This window comes from Cajanus cajan, chromosome 5 (assembly GCF_000230855.2).
Source record: "Cajanus cajan strain Asha chromosome 5, NIPB_CcT2T_4, whole genome shotgun sequence".
In the NCBI taxonomy this organism is placed as follows: Eukaryota; Viridiplantae; Streptophyta; class Magnoliopsida; order Fabales; family Fabaceae; genus Cajanus; species Cajanus cajan.
Genome location: NC_138521.1, coordinates 58,244,125 through 58,264,876, shown reverse-complemented (window position 1 = coordinate 58,264,876; position 20,752 = coordinate 58,244,125). Strand labels below are relative to the sequence as shown.

Here is a 20,752-nt window from a genome sequence, read left to right as displayed (position 1 = left end):
GTTTAGTTTTTAAGTTACTTTTGCAAAACTTTATTTTGTGTATATATATGTATATGATTTATTATGATATTTTCCAGAATCTATAACTATGTGAACAGTAGATAAAAGTTGTATTTTTTTGTTGCTAATAGATGATTTCGTTAAGTGTAAAGACCATGTCAAGTTGTTACATTAGGAAATCAATTTTTGACTAGTGTGTATAGAAAAATATTTATTATGAGGGGTTAATCCCATAAATAAATGTCAATACTTTGAGAGATTAGTTCTTAACTTTTGATTAGGAGATACTTAGTTTAAAACTTTGTTACTTATAATTTTAATATAAAAGCTAATAATTTTTAGAGCTTCATTAACAATTAAAAATAAATTAAGTTAAAAAATTAATAATTTTGTAAATTTGTCATAAATTTAAGATTTTATTTAAAAATTCAATAAATAAGTTTAAATTTGATATAGTTAAATTTACATTTCAACCATGATTTCATTAATTTAATACAAGTAGAATTTTATTTTATCCACAAAATTACAATGACTACTAAAATCATGTACATACTACTAAAATCTTCACCACTAAATTGACATAGTAGTTTTAAACATATATATAATTTTTAATTTGAGTATAACATAAATTACTCATAATAATATCTAATAAAAATAAACTACCATAATAAATACATTGTTTTAGAAAAAGGTGCATATTAATTTTAATCCAATAATAATAACAATAATAATAATAATAATAATATAATAATAATAATAATAATAATAAATAATATTAAAAATACACCATTTGACATACTTTTTTATCGTTTGAAATTTATTTAAAATTACAAAAATAAAATGCGAGCCTAACATTCTATTTAATGAATCTCTCTTATATATTTTTTTGTAGTTTGCAATAAATTTCATCTAATAAAAAATATTAATAAGGATGTGTTAAAGAATATATTGCTTACACTTCTCTTGTCAAAATTACTCATAATAACAAATAATAATATTCAATAATATATATTACTAATGATAAATGTGTTGCATTAAAATATCAATGTTTCAACAACCATTATATACATATATGGGAAAGATTAATGTATTTTAAGAGTAACCTTAATAGAATTATTCCACTCAATAACTATAATCTATACTACCTCTATAAGACTTAGTTACTTAATTCATTAAGATTAAAAAAAATAGTTAATTTAGTTGGTAATAATAATTTTATCTTATTTAATTTTGTTTTTTTAAAACTACCCTTATACTATTTATCTTATCTAATTAATTCTCATATGCATTCTTTCCAATTAGAATGCATGTCATATATTATTTATTTCTCCTAATTTATTCTCAAATTTCTCATAACCAATTAGAGTGCATGTTTTTTGAAATTTATAATTAATACATTTAATCAAATTAAGAGAACACACATTAATTAAGGATATTTTAGTCTAAAAATAATTAATATATGAGACAATATGAATTGAATCCTATATAAAAGAATAAACAATTATTTTAAGTTGATTATTATAACTAGGAACGAAGATAATATTAGATTTTGACAATCTAACAATTAAAAAAATTATAGTAATTAGATCAAGTCTACAATCCTTTTACAAAATTTAATAATTATTTAATATTTTATTATATTAATTCAAATTGACGTAGATTGTCAATTCAAATTAACATCTAATATTTTTTTTAATATTTATCAATTTGAATTAAAATAATAAAGTATTAAATAGTTATTAAATTTTATAAATTTTTTTAATTATTTATTTAATAATAATTTTTAATTTAACATTATATTATTAAAATTTAATGTTAATTATAAGTTATTAAATAAAGTATTTTCATAAATAATTACTTTCGGAGTTTTCTATAGATTATTAAATAGTTATTGATTTGGTGAAAAGAGTTATATGCGGGGATAATAATTAATTATAATTTAGATTTGTAAAACATTAATAATTTTGAGTTTAATACATTATTTAATACCTAAATAATTTTAGTTGGGTTCCTAACCTAAACAAGTCTTTCAATATTTTATATTTTTGTAATTTTATCCCTGTCTCTTAGAAGTAAAAATTTCTTTTACAATTCATGATATTTGACAAAATATTTTGTATAACTTCGTACTCTAACAACAACATTAAATTATTAATTAATGTCATCATCTATGTGTGTCAAATAACATAAGAATTATTGTAATGTGTTAATCATAAGAATTTCAAAATAGTTATAAATTTTAGTTGGAAGAAATTAAAATCTAATATATATGAATAATAATATGAAATAATAATCTAACACACATGTCGTTGTACAACAATATAAAAAATATTCTATCAAATTATAAACAACTCTAACTTTAAAAATTAAGTTAAAAAAGTATAAAGAGATGAAACCAGTTATTATTTTTTAGTTAATGAATCTAATTAAAAGTTTTAAAAAATCATATTAAATCATAATTTTATAAAATACTAAGACACCAATAAAATTAAAACAATAGTATTAATTATTTTTAAACAATAAATAATATTAAATAGTTATGAGTAAATGCTTCTACAAGCTAACAACATTTAATGTGAAATAAATAAAATAATTTAATTCATAAATATTTTGTTGCTTAACATGTATGATATGATTAATAAATAATATTATTCTTTAAACATGTTTCAAGGATTTAATTCCTATTCAATACTCGATTTGTATTAAAAAAAAGTCAGTATTTTATTTCAATATCTTGATAAATTAATCTTCAGCTGTAATAATATTTCGGTTGATAAATTAATCTTCAGCTGTAATAATATTTCGGTTTAACAAAGAAAAAATAATACCGTCGTTATAAAAATAAAAAAAAGGGAAAAACACTGTAAGTGTAAATTTACCGACATTCGAGAAAATAAATGTCTACTTTTATTTATTTATTTTGAGGACAATAAATGTATACCTTATGGCACCATCTTTTTTATTAATACATAATATGCTAATAAAATATTTTTATTAAATATCTATAAAAAAGAATTTACAACAATAATACATGTAATTATTTTAAAGAATAATAACACATATAAATTACACTTAAAAAAAAAAAAAAAACTTTTGAGAGTTTGAGATGAAGTGTAGATAGATACTCTATCCACCGAGTGGGTGCATATAATAACTCAACTATGTATTGAGTGGGGGACGAGTGGTGATTCCTCATTCCAGAGTCCACACTCCGATTCCTAACTCTTTTTCGTCCTCTTTCTCTGCTCTTTTCTTAATCCTTAAATTAAAATCCTACAGCTCCACTTTCCATGTTTTTTTTCCCTTTCTTTTCTTTTCTTTTCTTTTCTCTTTCCTTTCCAGTATAATAATTAATAATTGAAAAATAAATAAATAAATAAATATATACTGCATCTGTGAGAAGTCATAAGTCATAAACCACATCCACCACCCACCGTTGTCTATTATAAAATAACTGAGCCATTTCTTAGTGGCTCCACACAGTCTCTTCCTGCGGCCACCATTGTTCAATTCTTTCTTCTTCAATCTCAACTTTAGTTTATATCATGGCTCTCAATATCTCTTCTCCAGCTGAAGTCAAGTCCATTTTTTTCTCTGACCCCTTCAAGTCTAACTGCCTCACAGCAAAATTCCCAGGTCCTCTCTTCTCTTTATCTTTTCATTCTCCTGAAATTTTCTGGGAAAACTCAAAAGTCAACGACTTTGTAGAGAATCCCCCTCCCCATCATTTCCTTGTGTTGAATTATGTTTACTTTTTTTTTTTTTTTTCTCTCATGAAATTATGTAAAAAAAATTTCTTGGTTCTATCCTGTTGTGAGCTATGCATGAAAGGTTGTGTGTATTGTGATGGTTTGTTTTGTGGAAAAGCAATATTTGTTGTTATGTTTTGATGTCAATTACATGGAGCATAGAGGGGTTGACTTTCGTAGTCCTTTGATTTTCAGGTGGCTTTGCTTTCAAAAGAAGAGAGTGTGGAGCAGCATCTGGAAGGCGAATTTCTTGCTTAGCGCAGACACCACCTCCAGCATGGCCAGGGCGAGCGGTTCCTGAACAAGGACGCAAGACTTGGGAGGGACCAAAACCCATCTCCATTGTGGGATGTACTGGTTCAATTGGAACTCAGGTATTGGTGGAAAATGGAAATGGAATCTCCCTCTCACATGATAATCTGCAGTGTAGAAATATATTCGAATGATAACTGATCTATTAGAAACGGCTGGACCAAAATCTAGCTTAATAAAGGAGAATTAGCTTAGTGTTATAAGGAGTATTTGGGTTATATTCCTAACTAATGTAGGACACTTTAACAGTTAACACAACACCTTATGCCTAGGATTGAACTATTTACCCCTTGTAGATGTAGCTTGATTTGCCTTTGTCATTTTTTGATGTAGTGCTTCTTTTCCCCTGTATGCTTTTGTAGACACTAGATATTGTCGCAGAGAATCCAGACAAGTTTAGAGTTGTGGCACTTGCAGCTGGTTCAAACATTACTCTTCTTGCAGACCAGGTAACCACTTCACTCCAAGCATGTAATAGAACTATGGATTGATTTGTCTCTCTATCTGTGACCAGATTTTAATCTGAAATTTCACAACCTCGGTGGATTTATCAATTCATTCCCATGGCTATTTGCTACAATAGTTTTTGACACCTTAGTTGCAATAAAAAGGATCTTTCTGGTTATGTTTTCAAATAATTCAGGTGTAGTGGCCATGCTCTTCTTTTGGATTTATAGAGTTGACCAGGGATTTCATATTTTCTCAAAACTTTTCTTGGTTAGAAATCATACAAAACTAAAATGTTTTAAAACTAAATTAATTACTATGGTCTAAGGCTCAGTTAATGTATCTCATAAAAGGGAAACCTAGTTTATGACCTATTTGAGGACAATATATGTGTAGTTTTACCCCTGCAAGTGGAGAGGCTGTTTCTAGGATTTGAATCCGACTCCCAGGTCACAAGGCAACCTTACTGTTGTGCCAAGGCTCACCCTCAGTTATCGCATCTCATATTTTCAATATAACAACCAGAAAAAAAAAAAAATAATCTCTTTAATATTTATGTTGCAGGTAAAAAGATTCAAGCCTCAACTTGTTGCTGTTAGAAACGAGTCCCTAATTGCTGAGCTTGAAGAGGCCTTGAATGATGTTGAACAAAAACCTGAGATCATCCCTGGAGAGCAGGGAGTCATTGAGGTGGACATCTGGTTTATTCATATGCTGTAATTTTTCTTAGAGAGCCAATTTTGTTTTTTATAAGCTATATCTTATATTCTCAGGTTGCTCGTCACCCAGATGCCGTCAGTGTAGTCACAGGAATAGTAGGCTGTGCAGGACTGAAGGTAAACCTCTTTTCCCTATTTTTGGCCCTTCCTGGTAAGCAATCTCTTTGTCGTGCGATGTAATGAGGTCTTCTGTGTGCATGCATCAACATTTTTTATGTTTACTTCATCCAACAATGTGGAGGATTTTTTTTGTCTTTGTGGGGAGAGGGGGGTATCATCAAGTTCATAGCGAGACCTTAACAATCAAGCCTTATTCAACTAGCTGGAAAATAATGACCATGCTGATTGATTTCGTATTAGGGCATTGACTGTTTGAATGGAGAATGATCCATAAATGTTAAAGCATATCATTCTATATATAATGAAGGTAGAATAGAAGTATAAGAAAATTGCTTATAGTGGCCCATTGTATGAACTAGTAATTTTTTTTTGTCAGTTGCAACTCTATTGTTAATTTGCTCCCCATGCAAGGGAACATTTTTTTTATAATTTTTTTAAAAAAAAAATCTGTAGTTAAATTAAAAAGACAGAATAGACACAAACTAAAGATGGTATTGGTTGTCATTTATTTGACAACAGATATTAGAAAGCTGAAATCCTCTCATAATTTTATTAGCCAACAGTTGCTGCGATAGAAGCAGGGAAAGATATAGCTTTGGCCAACAAAGAGACGTTGATTGCTGGAGGTCCTTTTGTTCTTCCTCTTGCTCGGAAGCATAATGTAAAAATACTTCCAGCTGATTCAGAACATTCTGCCATTTTTCAGGTAAGAAAGCAAATGATCTATTAAAAATGTGTGTGCAACGAATTCAATAGACATGCCCATGTTATTTATTATCCATATACCTCTGGAATTTTCATCTTTTTTATTGAGCACAAGCAATTATTTATCATCCACTCCGCTTGTTCTGCAAAAGCTTAAAGGATTCTTTGCTTCAGTGTATTCAGGGATTGCCAGAGGATGCACTTAGGCGAATTATTTTAACTGCATCTGGAGGTGCTTTCAGGTGTGTCAAATAAACCACATACAACTTTATTTGGTTGTTTTGCATGTTCTGTGACTTCATATTTTGTTTTTATGTTGGCTTTTTTTTTTTTTTTGGGAATGGAAAGAAACTGAAAGGGAATATGTTGCACTCTAAACTTCCCTATGTATATCTGAATTTCTGATTGCTGTCCTCTGTTGAATCAATATTCTTTGATCATGGAAAACCTTGAATTTTTGCTCTCTTAGTTCTGTTTCAAAGCTCTATATAATCTATTTGACTACAAGTATCATCCACTTGGTGATTGACAGGGATTGGCCGGTTGATAAATTGAAAGATGTTAAAGTTGCTGATGCATTAAAACATCCCAACTGGAATATGGGGAAAAAGATAACTGTTGACTCTGCTACCCTTTTTAATAAGGTTTGTTTCTTGTTTGATGTCAATACATTGGATGAGAAGAGCTTTTCTATGAATCAGTTTAATTATGTGGTATGGATTTCCTATCTATAAGATAAATTTCTTCTACTTCTTCACAGGGTCTAGAAGTAATTGAAGCACATTACTTGTTTGGAGCTGACTATGATAATATTGAGATTGTCATTCATCCACAATCAATCATACATTCAATGATTGAAACACAGGTCTAAACCTTATTCTATGTAATGTTTGATTACCACATTTTAATATCCATACATTCATATATAAATGCATGAAGAATCATAGCACCTACAAATCCCAGCCATTTGCTAAATTAGCAAACGGGTGGGGGTAAACTTATGTTATGTATAATGTAGAAAAGGAGAAAAGGATCATTCAACATTGTTTAATTTTATCTAATACAAAATTATTTCTTGATTCCAGGATTCATCTGTTCTTGCACAGTTGGGTTGGCCTGATATGCGTTTGCCAATCCTCTATACAATGTCATGGCCTGACAGGGTTTATTGTTCTGAAGTCACTTGGCCTCGCCTTGATCTTTGCAAGTACTATAATTTTCCCTGAACCTTATTAATTTCAACTCTATCAAATTGTCTTTTCAGTCCATTCCAAAGAAAATAGACAGATCTAGTTGACATGTTTTCAAATTTTGAAGCCTTTATTGTTAAATGAAATTTTATCAAGTCCAATTTGAATTATTGGTGGTTCTTATTTTGAATATTAGATCATTTTATTTTTGTTTTCTATTTTGGCTCTTCACCAATAACGTTGTCTTGTCCTTCACCTCCCTTTGTCCCTCGTCCTTTCTTTGTTGTTTTTAGTTGGATTAAATGTAGTATCTTTCTTCAAGCATGTTTAGTCAATGTTTGATTCAACTTATTTTGAAAAAATAATTACTTATTTTTTGCCAGCTTCCCTAGAGAAATTGTGAAAAATTAAGTGATTATTTCCAGGAAATTAATCTTCCAAACATGTATACTGTAAATAGTAAATACTGCAAAGGAATACAAAGTTGGGTGCATTATGGTTTTGATATGGGTTAATTATCAGGCGGCATCCAGAGAAATGCTTAAAATATGTTACTATAAGTTCCATTTCACTAGTGTAATTTACTTTCTTGAAATGTTATTACATTAGATGAATCATTTAATTAAGTTGAAATTAGCATGGAGCTTGTGTTCTTAGTTTGTCTTACAGAGTCCTATTTGAAATGTGATTATGCAGGCTTGGTTCACTTACATTTAAAACTCCAGATAATGTAAAGTATCCATCCATGAATCTTGCCTATGCTGCTGGCCGTGCTGGAGGTACAATGACTGGAGTTCTTAGTGCAGCCAATGAGAAAGCTGTAGAAATGTTTATTGATGAAAAGTAAGATTTTTAGTTATTTTTTCCCCATTACTAATGTTGCACCAAGAGTTTTTCTGTATATTTATATCTTGGAATTTTCTACCTTGATTGAAATTGTTGAAATGTGATGTGGGTGGCCAAGCTGGGGATGAAGGATATGAACCATTATATCCAAAGCTCACACTATGCGTATTACAAGAGGATGTTGCTGCATGCATGACTAAAATCTGACCAATAGGATAGTCAATTAGTCATGCAAATTACCACTGATTGATGCTAATGAAAGTAATATGTGATATTGTCTGACAAGCTGCACAATTTATCTAAGGGAATGAAAAAAACGAATAAGTCATTTAAAAAATACTGCAGTTATCGGACATAATCAATCTTCAAATAATAAATTACTTCCATCCTGAAATAATCTCAAGATGATTGATTACCCATGTTAATGCATGCACTAAATTTTGTTTGAAAATCCAAAACATTGACTCATTTTCCGATTTTTCAGAGGAGATCACTTGGCTCTTCTGGGATCTTTCATTCATGAAGCATAGGATTCTATGTATTGAATAGAAAATGCTTAAGTGATTTGGTTGTTTGGTTAAAAGCCTTTCGTGTGTCTTTGGGTGGGGGTGGATATTAAATAGCATTTTTTTGAGGCCTTTAATCCTTGATTACGTGACCATATTACTTTGTTTTTTTGCCTATGCTTTTTAGTTCCATGCAAAACATGAGCATCAGGTATTGTCAGATTGTCACATGTTATTCTGAGACTGCTCTTTTGAGGTGTCCTTGTCTCGTGCTTCATGTTGTCTTATTGCTAATGTAAATTCTCCTCTAATTGGCTACTTTGGTGTTTCCAGGATTAGCTATTTGGATATATTCAAAGTTGTGGAGCTAACATGTGAGAAGCATCAAAATGAATTGTTAACTTCGCCTTCCCTTGAGGAAATTATTCACTATGATCTGTGGGCGAGAAAATATGCTGCTAGTTTGCAAGACTCTTCCAGCTTGACTCCTGTTCCTGCATGAGAATCAATAAACTAGGGATGTGCCTTCTTTCACCATAGTTTCTTTGTATGCAATGTAGAATGATGCATTCCCCAGATGTTGAAAAATAAATAGGTTTTTATTTATGCGATGTTGGTGTTATAACATTTTTCAATTGTGGTAATTCCGTTCAAAATATTGTCCTTTTAATAGTCAATAGGGAGGTTGCACATGCACATGAATGTGTCAAAGTCAAGAAGGGGAATGGATCTTCTCCTATTCAAATTTTACACAATCCTCGTCAAGTACAAGTTTTGTATTTCTATCTTTTTTTTTTAATAGACATTAAATAAGTGGAGTCTTATAAAAATTAATAGAGATAGACACAAAAGTTGACCTATTATGATAAAGGGATTCCTTATCTTTTTAAATTTTATTATTACTATTTTTACACACGTATTCGTTGGCTGATAATGATATTGTTATGAAATTGGCATAGCATGTGTTGTGTGGGTATCGTAGCTGTTCCTCTTGCATAAAATATTTTATAGACTCTGCTTGACGGTTTTGCTTTTCTCATCATCCATTGGGTTTTTCCCCCTTATTTTATTATTATGAAATTGGCACTACCGTCACTTTAATGTAATTTTAGTGTATTCTTTTAAAAATTATTACTATTTTCTTAATTAATATTTGTTAAACATTTTTTAGGAGACTGTATATTCAAATCCCAAATCAATATATATATATATATATGGAATCCTCCACCTTTGAACCTGGTTTCCTTTGGTTATCTGTTTTTGGGGTGTATTGGGAAAAACCCAAGTCCCACATCGACTAGAGATTAGGCAATTGAATAGTATATAAGTGGAATGTAACCCTCACCTTACAAGTCGGTTTTGTAGGGTTGAGTTAGGCTTAATCCGCTATTCTAAGATGGTATCACCCACTATTTATCCACGTACCAAGCTCAAGCTCAATAGTGCGAGGTGTATTGGGAAAAATTCAAGTCCCACATCGACTAGAGATTAGGCAATTTGGTTTTATAGAGTTGAGTTAGGCTTAACTTCACTATTCTAAGATGAGCATAATCACTAATGAATTACGTACCAAGCTCAAGCTCAATAGTGCGAGGTGTATTGAGAAAAATTCAAGTCCCACATCGACTAGAGATTAGGCAATTTGGTTTTATAGAATTGAGTTAGGCTTAACTTCACTATTCTAAGATAGTATCAGAGCATAATCACTAATGAATTGTTTTGTTGGTTTTAATACGCCAAAAATGATCCGGTGCCATCCAGCTGAGGTTGGCTGAGAGAGAGAATGCTAATTGAGAAGGTTCAAGCTCAAGACCCGTGCAGAAACTCTCACGACATCAAGCAAGTGGGTTGCAATGCCTTTTCTTCTGTTAGAGGGAGTTACCCAAATGGCTCTAATTCCACAAGCAGCAGCGGTTGGTTTGGTATCACAGAAGATGGCCCCCTCCATCCTTTCCGAATCACTCACGGAAGCAACTTTTTTCTCAACCTCCCTTTGGAAAATAACATTCCCAAACTGAAGAGTGGTGGAACGTGGCTTCACTCTCCTTTTCTTCACGCTATCAACAGAGGCAGACACAACTTTGAATGTAAAATTTGTATATTTGTTACAAGTTATAAGAACGGCTTTTTACTCTTGTAGTATAGTTTTTGAAACTATTAAAACTGTCTTGAAATTATTTGTCTTTGGGATTATTTGACACAGTTTTGCTATAAGACATAACGAATTATATGATAAGTGTATTTGTTTTTAATGTTGATGGACCCGTTCGAGTCGTCTTGGAATCGTTATAATCGACAGTAATTTCATCATTGTCACTACATGTTATTTAACACCACGTGTTGGTTTAAAATAATTTCTCTCTTGAGTGACCCATACTATTTCTATTTTTTTTAATTTTTTTATTAGATCATTATGGGCCATATCATCTTTATTAAAATTAAAATTAAAACTAAATAATAAAAATATATTGGTTCAACTGGTATTGTAGTTAGTTCTTTAGTACAAAGATCTTGCGTTCAAGTTTTGAATAAAAGTATGTGAAATGTAAAAAAAAATTGAGATTGAGATTGAGTTATAAAAGTATGTTAAATAAAAATTGAGATTAAGTAAAAAGAAAGTATGTTCATCCAACCGATATTGCAGTTGGTCCTCGAGCTAAAAAGATATAGTGATTTATCAAATGTGGACATGGTGATTATTAAAAGGATTCCCTTTATATATTAGCAAAAATAAATAATTTAAAAAATTATAAACATAGTCATTACGGATCATAGTACCACAGGCCTTGGTCACGTGAAAAAAAGAGCAAAAACAAAAAAAAAATAAAACATGGTCATTATGGCTCATAATATCACTTGCTTTGATCGTCCTGTTACAATAAAAAAGTGTCATGTGGCCCAAAACTGTAAAACAAAATAAAGATAATATGGATCATAACGACTTTTTGAAAAATAAAAAAATCAATAAAAAATGGGGTCACTATGTAGCAACAAAAAAAAATAGATGTTTTTATGTCATTGTACCCATAACAACTAATAATAGATCGTTACCGATTGTAGTGACTCTTTCTTCATGATTCTTATATCTCAAAAAAATTATACATGTTATGTGGGTCGCTATGACCCGTAGGGATAGCGTGTAAAATAATTCCAAAGACATAAATAGTTACAAAATAGTCTCACTTAAGTAAATAGTTTCAAAAACTACACCATAAGAGTCAAAAAGCCTTTAAAAAATATTCATGAGTATTATTTATTTTCGAAAACGTAGTTATTTTATGTTTTAAGTTATTTTGGCTCTTACTCTGGTACTAAGGATGACTTCTAGAAGACCCTAGTTGTAGTCCAAAACCTAAAACGTTCAAAGAGTGTCCTCTTTTATCTTTGTCCAATAATCAAGATTTTATACTCAAAAAGTTGTGTCTTTATGGGTCTCAAAAATCATGAAATTTTTGTAAGAATTTACACATTATTAAGTACTGTATTTTGGTGTTTAATTATGGTCATTAATGATTAAATTTTGTGTTAAATATGAGTTTAGAGTCAGATAAATGCTAAACAATTTTTCAAGTAGGGATATGATTATTAGGATACTCGATCAAGCACTCAGTCAAACCCTCTCGACTAGATTTTATCAACCAAACCCTCTTAACAAAAGTTCGAGAGAGTACAATTCTCACAGTGATATATTAAAAAGTTATATTTTTATAAAAATGTGAATTGTGTAACTCAACTAAAATTTTTATTTTAACTTTAATTTTATTATTTTAAAATTTTAAAATATTTCTTAAAATGTTTAAATTTAATCAAACTTATTTTTTATTCTCGAGAATGACATTCTTGACAATATTATTTTCGGCAATTCAATGTCATTCGGCGAAAGAAACTCCGAGGAATTGACACTAACTCTCACAGATCATGTTTGGTTCTCTTTTGCTTTCAGTGCACATTTGCATTTGGATTATTGTTGCTAACGTGCTTCATGTCACTTAGGTTTAAATGGGCCTTTTGTAAGCAATGGAGATGGGCCAAAAAAATAAGTATGGGCTAGAGTATTAATGCCTTATATATATATATATATATATATATATATATATATATATATATATATATATATATCATTCAGAAAACATATTAATGCTTTGTCTGAGTTAAAAAGTTAAAACGGCTTATATATTTCAAAAGCCAATATATTATCCAAAAACTTTAATTACTAGTAACTTTGTTGTTTGTTTTAAGACTAGTATTTAGCATATAGAAGTGAATTATATTATATTATATTATATTATATATATATATATATATATAATAAATTATAATATAAAGATGTCTATATAAAAATAATTTATAAAAATTAAGTTGATTATACACTCAAAATTAATTTTGATTACAAGTTTCTAAATAATATTTGTGTAAAATGTAAAAATCAATTTTTTGACTGAAAGTTTCTAATGCATGTATTTAAATGAAAATCACATATAACTTTAAAGTTTAAAATGACATTTAAAATGGTGTAAAAAAATGACATTTAGTTAAAATCATTTCTATAATATCACCATTGATGTGAAACAACGCAACAAATGGTATAGCTTATGTGTATTTTTTAGACTTTGATTATCAAGTGTTTGGGAGTGACGATTTAGTAGATAATGAAAAAGAAAGGGATGAACTATCAACAAAATTGAAGAAAAAAAAAAGTGTATTTGAAAAAGATGATTTAAGTGAATTTATGAAAATATTGTGATAGGATCCATATAGATTTAATTTTAAGAATAGATTTGTATGAAATTTAAAAAAAAAACAAATAAAATTATTTTTAAACTATTGTCTAAATAATTAGTTAATAAAAATATAAAAAAAAATATTTTTTTTTGTTCGTCCCTAGAGTATCTAGGGTTGATAGAGGTGATTAATCTCCTCTTGGAGAAGCATCAAAGGGTGGGATAGCTGGCCCCAAGATTTAACGCAGTTGCATACACAAGGCAGAATTCGAAGCGGTGACTAATCTCCTCTTGGAGCGACCTCAAAAGGTAGGATAGCTGACCCCAAGATTTAACGCGGTTGTATACACAAGACATGATTCAAACTTCTGACCTTGCTTAAGCGTAGATCAACCTCTACTGCTAAACCACACACTTGAGATTAAAAATATAATTATTTAAATATTATTTTTTTACATAAAAATTAACTACATAAAATATATCTTTAAGATATTAATTTTCTCTATTTCTCTCCTAATTCTACACTAACACACAATTACGATATATTTTTTTATCGAGACAATTCTTATCAATTTCTTTTTTATTCTCTTTGATTCTTGGTCCTCTTTCGAAGAAAACATAAGTTACATAAGACATGAAGGTAGACCAAAGCGGAGACAAGAAGTGCATTGCGGCCGCCGCCACCAGTCCACCCAGACCCACCCAATGCCCAATGCAACATATAGATTATAGCCACAATAAATTTCCTATTTTCCTTTTTTTTATTTTATTAAATTCCCTAATTTGCTTTGTTCCGCATCCAGTTACCCTATTTACATTAAGCAACTATAACCCGGCCTAGGTCATTTTTTGATTTTTTTAATAACAACGTAATAAAATAAAATAAGTAGGTAAAATAAAATAAAACAATTTTTTTTCACAAAGTAAAATCTTTTATGGCAATTTTATTGTTCAACTTCTCTAACAAATTATTTTAACTGAGACATAAGTTAAATTTAACTTATAGAAAAAAATTAAGAATTTATTTGAATAATAGTTTAAAAGAGTTTGAAAACTTTTCTACTAAAATTAAGAAAAGTTTATCAATTGTTGATTGGATAAAAATTCATATCAAGAAATCAAAAAGAATTTCAAAATCTTGAAACAATAACCTCTTATCAAGATTTATACAAATATATTTTATTCACATGACTAATAATATTATTTTGGCAAACTTGTAACAAGATCTTCAATTCAGCAAGATTTCATCTTTAGAGATCATATAAATATATATTGATATTTTTTTAGATATAAGACAAACAACACATAAAATTTGATAAACATATAACGTTAGTATTTTTCATATTTTAATTGTTATTTTATATAATAAACAATAATATAAATACATGAATAAACATTTAAAAGGAGTTATTGAAAGAGAATGAGTTATAGACATAAGAAAAGGTCAAAGTGTGAAAAATCATGGTATAGTATGTAGATTAAGAACCACAAAAGAAAGAATTCTGAAGAGAACTAAGGAAATTTCTTATTGCAGAAAAACAGAGAAAGAAGATTACAAAAGTCACTAAATAAAAATACAAGGCTGAGTATTTATAGAAAAAAAAACAATGATAACAACTAACTAATTGTAATTAATTAAACTAATTGAGAAAGATAAAATAAACTAACTAACAGTAAACTGTTGTTTACATTATATTTTGTAACATGCCCCCTCAAGGTGGAATGTATATATCATACATTCCAAGCTTGGAAATAAGAACTTGGAAGGGACCAGAGGCTAAGGGTTTTGTCAAGACATCAGCAACTTGTTCCTTTGAGGTGATAGGCATCAAATGAAGAAAGCCTGATTCAATTTTTTCTCTGACAGTATGACAATCTATTTCTATATGTTTGGTTCTTTCGTGAAAAACAGGATTTGCAGCTATGTACCTTGCCGATTGATTATCACAAAACAATATCACTGGTAATGTTGATGAAATACCAAAATCCTGTAAAAGATAGACTATCCATTGAGATTCACATGTTGCTAAAGCCATAGCTCTATACTCTGCTTCTGAGGAAGATCTGGATACAACGGATTGTTTCTTACTCTTCCAGGATATCAAATATTGTCCTAAAAAGAAGTAGAAACCAGAAGTGGACCTTCGAGAATCAATACAAGTACTCCAATCTGAATCTGTGTAACCTATAAGTTTCAGATCTGATGCGGCTGGAAAGAAGAGACCTTTCCCTGGTGCATTTTTAATATATTTCAACACCCTAAGGGCAACTTGATAGTGAGCAACAGTAGGACAATCAAGTGACTGACTTAGCTTACCAACTGCATAGGATATGTCTGGCCTAGTATTGGTTAGATAAATCAATCTTCCAAGTAATCTTCTATACTTCGTAACATCTTCAAACATAGGTCCAGAAGCCTTATGAAGATGATTAGTGTGATCCATTGGTGTAGAACAAGGTTTTGAAGCCAATAAACCAGTGTCTTGAAGCAAATTTAATGCATACTTTCTTTGATTGAGACAAATACCTTTAGCAGACCTTGCTACTTCTAAACCCAAGAAAAATTTGAGTTGTCCAAGATCTTTAATCCCAAACTCTTTATGAAGAATTTGTTTGACATTGTTGATCTCATCTAAATCCTCACCAGCAAGAACTAAATCATCAACATATGTGAGAATAACTGTGAGGCCTTTAGATGATTTCTTTGTGAATAATGAATAATCAGCTTTAGATTTAGAATAGTCCAATGAAATTAGAACCTCTGTCAACCTAGCATTCCACTGTCTACTAGCCTGTCGAAGTCCATAAATTGACTTAGTAAGTTTGCAAACTAGCTTCTCATCTTGTAATTCAAGACCTGGTGGGGGCTCCATATATACTTCCTCATTAAGATGACCATGTAAGAAGACAGTATTTACATCCAATTGATGTAAGTGCCAATTAGAAGCAGATGCTATTGAAAGTAATAGTCTGATGGTTGTCATCTTCACTACAGGACTAAATGTCTCCATGAAATCTATTCCTTCAGTTTGTGTGAAGCCCTTAGCTACCAATCTAGCCTTATGCCTTTCAATGGATCCATCTGAATAATGTTTTACCTTGAAAACCCACTTACATTTAATAAGCTTTTTTCCAGGAGGAAGAGAGGTTAAAATCCAAGTCTGATTTTTATCCAAAGCCTGCAGTTCATCATTAATAGCATCTCTCCAACAACTATGTTGAACAGCCTCCTCAAAAGTTTTTGGTTCAGATATAGAAGAAATAGAAAAAATGTATTGTTTATGTGAAGAAGACAAATTGTTATAGGAAAGGCATGAAGAAATGGGATACCTGACAGTTGGATGGTTTGATGAGCTGCCTGTTGTGGCCAATGTACAATGATAATCTTTCAAATAAGAGGGAGGTCTTCTCTCCCTCTGAGAATGTCTCACAGCAGTATAATGATTATTATCAACTTGTTGTACTTGATTGTTATTATTTAAACCATCAATGTGTGTAAGGGCAGGTTCATTAGTATGAAACACATTTTCATTATCTAAATGAAAAAGATCATTTGCAAAGAAACTTTGTTGTATTGAAGGAACCTGAGTTTGATGTTCATTGTCTTTAGATTGCTGATTATGCTTCTCTAACATAGGAAAATTCTGTTCATAAAACAAAACATCCCTAGAGATGAAAATCTCTCTTGTTTTAAGATCATAAAGAACACAACCCTTTGTGCCATCTTTATATCCTAGAAATATACATTTTCTAGCTCTTTCATCAAGTTTGGTTCTGTTAGAATGGATAGTAGAAGCAAAACACAAACAACCAAAGGTTTTCAAGTAAGAAATATCAGGAAGTTTATCATGTAGAATTTGATAAGGTGATTTTCCTTTTAGAAATCTGGTAGGTAACCTATTTATGAGAAAAACAGCATGATTAACAGCATGATTCCAAAAAGATTTAGGTATGCCAGATTGAAATATAAGAGCTCTAGCAATACCTAAAATATGTTGGTGTTTTCTTTCCACAATGCCATTTTGTTGAGGTGTCTCAACGCATGAGGTTTGGTGCAAAATACCTTTATCTTTAAACCATTCATGCATGTTAAATTCCCTACCGTTATCAGTTCTGATTATTTTAATTTTCTTATTGAATTGAGTTTGAGTTTGAGCAACAAAGGCTTGAATCAAAGAGGCTGTTTCACTTTTTTGTTTCATAAAGTAAATCCAAGTATGTCTAGCATTATTTTCTACTATGGTTAAAAAATACTTATGACCAAAAATTGAAGGAATGGATAAAGGACCCCAAATATCTATATGTATCAAATCAAAGACATTGTCACAAGTATTACTACTGTAAGCAAAAGGAAGCCTTTTTTGTTTAGCTAAATGACACACTTCACAAGGAACTTTGTCTTTACTAAATTTCACAAAAGGGTACATAGTTTGTATATTTCCGAGTTTCTCATGAGAGGGATGACCTAGTCTCAAATGCCATACATCATTATTGTGACTGTAAAAATTGTTTACACTTTTCTCAAAAATCTCTGGTTGCATTGACGGATTCATTGTATATAAACCATTTTGCAAGTCAGCTGCACCAATCATCCTCAAAGAATTGATTTCCTGAATTTGACAAATAGAATTAGAGAAAATGAATTTTCATGATAATGCTTTAGTTATCTTGGATACTGAAACCAAATTGAGTTTGAAATTGGGAATGAAAAGGACATCTGTCAGGTAAAAGTCTTTGGAAAAGAAAACAGTTCCAGATATAGATGTAGTAACTTCACTTCCATCAGGTAGTTTTATATGAATGGGTTTAATTTTTCTGTATGTTTGAAATTGAGTAATCGAATTACACACATGATCGGTAGCTCCTGTATCAATGATCCAAGAGTCGGAATTCAAAGAATTGAAAATATTGCAAACAATACCTGATGGTTTTGAACCAAGATCTTGTGCAGTGGGGGTAAATTGATTAATGGTGTGATTGTTCTGAATTCCAGGTTGTTGAATAAGTGCCAATAAGGCCTTATGCTGGTCAGGAGTAAATTCCAAACTTGAACCTTCTCCCATCTCCCTTTGAGACATCATGTTTTGTCTGTCATCAGCATCATCATCATGCTCAGCCACATAATTGTTGATTGCATAATTCTTCTTGAGATGTGGAGGATAACCATGTTTTTTATAGCATGTATCCACAGTGTGTCCATTTTTCCCACAGAAGGAACATACTTTTTGATTCTTTCCTCCTTGGCCCCTACCTTGGCCTCTGCCTGCTGATTGAAAATTATTATCTTTGAAATTCCTTTCTTTGAAGTTGCCTCTGCCATTTGTTCCACTATATGCAGTCAATACATGTTGACCACCATTAATGATATTCATCTGTCTTTCTTGTTGAACAAGAAGAGAGAAAACCTTACTCATTGTCGGTAATGGATCCATGAGCATGATCTGCGACCTCACAACAGAATATTGCTCATTAAGACCCTTCAAAAATCTTATCACGTAATCTCCTTCTCTGTAGGCTTTCATGGTTGGTATTAATTTGCAGTTACATTGATTGGCACAAGTACAACTCGGGATTGGTCTGAAATTTTCCAATTCCTGCCATAATCCCTTTAGTTGAGTAAAATATGCAGTGACTGACAATTCTCCTTGTCTTAAGGCATATACTGCTTCTTGTAATTCTGATATTCTGAATACATCACCTTGATAATACCTATCTCGTAGATCGTCCCATAAATCCTTTGCTATATCAATCCAAAGAACACTCTGAATGATTTCTGGGTCAAGAGAGTTTATGATCCATGATAACACCATATTGTTGCATTTCTTCCATGCAGGTAGCAATGCATCACCAACATCTGGTTTTGACAAAGAACCATCGATAAACTCCATCTTGTTCTTTGATGTTAGAGCCATTGTCATGGCCCGTGACCAAGCATGATAATTGTTCCCTTTCAGAACAATTGGAACAATAGAAATAATTGCATTATCACCATTAGGAACATGATAAGGATTCAACGGATCCATGAGTGGGTTAAGATTTGCCATCGACGAAAAAAAAAAAAAAAAAAAAAACTTCAAAGAACTCACCAGGTCTTGAAAAAAAATGATAAAAGAATATCAACTGGTACCTTAAAGAAGCGAATTCTTGGCAGAATAATTGATCAAGAACCGCAAATAATCCTGATGAACGAAAAACGGTTATCATCTATATTCTAATCAGAGTACGAAACGCAGCAGAGCCCCTCGGAAAGGGGCTCTGATACCATGTGAAAAATCATGGTATAGTATGTAGATTAAGAACCACAAAAGAAAGAATTCTGAAGAGAACTAAGGAAATTTCTTATTGCAGAAAAACAGAGAAAGAAGATTACAAAAGTCACTAAATAAAAATACAAGGCTGAGTATTTATAGAAAAAAAAACAATGATAACAACTAACTAATTGTAATTAATTAAACTAATTGAGAAAGATAAAATAAACTAACTAAGAGTAAACTGTTGTTTACATTATATTTTGTAACACAAAGGAAAAGAATGAGTCATAGATAGTAAAAGGAAAAGTAATTTAAATACTTACATACACTTTTTTCAAGAATTTGGAACTTTATGTACAATGTAAACGATATTTAAAGTGTGGTGTGAATGTAATAAAAAAAAAAAAAAAGATGATGACTTAAGTTTTTATTTATATAATTTCTAGTTAAGTCAAAATTCAAGATTTTGACATGTGTTGAGTTGGTTACATATGTTTGAAATATACATAATTATTTCTTTTTTTAATTGTTGATATGGTTGGACCCAAGAGGGATGCTATGCAAGTCTTACTTGGGGCAGTTTTAGATAAAAAAAAGTTTGTGCTTACTAATGTAAAGGGGAAAGTATGATTCTAACGAGAAAGATATTATAATGTATGCTAAGAGAACATTAGGGCATAAAAGTCATAGACTTGACTATGACATATATTTCCAAGTATATAGAAGAAAAGAAGTGTTGAGTGTAGATAAGATTAATTCAAACAACTAGAAAGAGTTATGTTAGGAAAGTATCCTAAGTGAATAATGTGATTAAGCATAACGATTATATAATAAAGGAAGAATCCACAAAAAGTTTTGTCACTTTAAAGTTGTAGATTTGGCCACAAGTATGGATAATTAATAGGGGCTCAAAGAGGGTAAAAACATGAGAGATAAGTAAAGCATGTTGATTGGGTAGAAGTGTTTAACCCATCCTTAGAGAGCATTCACTGGGATTTATGTCTCATTCATTTAAGTTTTTCTTTTTTCGTTTTTTAAGAAAATGGGTGAACGTACATATTGATGGAGTCGGAAGCTGCATGCAGGACATAGTTTAATTAATATTTGTTTCAATAAACAGTGTTTTTTGGAGGGCATGCGTTTATAATTCTTCCGAATTGTCAAATTTTGGTTCCTTGAAGGACCA

At 30.6% G+C, this 20,752-nt stretch overlaps 1 protein-coding gene across 1 annotated transcript; it reads left to right on the top strand.

The window, feature by feature from the left end:
- The first annotated feature begins 3,209 nt into the window (after positions 1-3,209).
- On the top strand, positions 3,210-9,349 carry DXR (1-deoxy-D-xylulose 5-phosphate reductoisomerase). The gene is made up of 12 exons (XM_020376162.3): positions 3,210-3,636; positions 3,945-4,123; positions 4,424-4,510; positions 5,073-5,198; positions 5,282-5,344; positions 5,904-6,053; positions 6,227-6,294; positions 6,585-6,696; positions 6,813-6,917; positions 7,138-7,259; positions 7,939-8,085; positions 8,928-9,349. Exons 1-12 carry the CDS (start codon positions 3,546-3,548, stop codon positions 9,094-9,096), a joined length of 1,419 nt encoding a protein of 472 aa, XP_020231751.1. The 5' UTR covers positions 3,210-3,545; the 3' UTR covers positions 9,097-9,349.
- Positions 9,350-20,752: the final 11,403 nt, after the last annotated feature.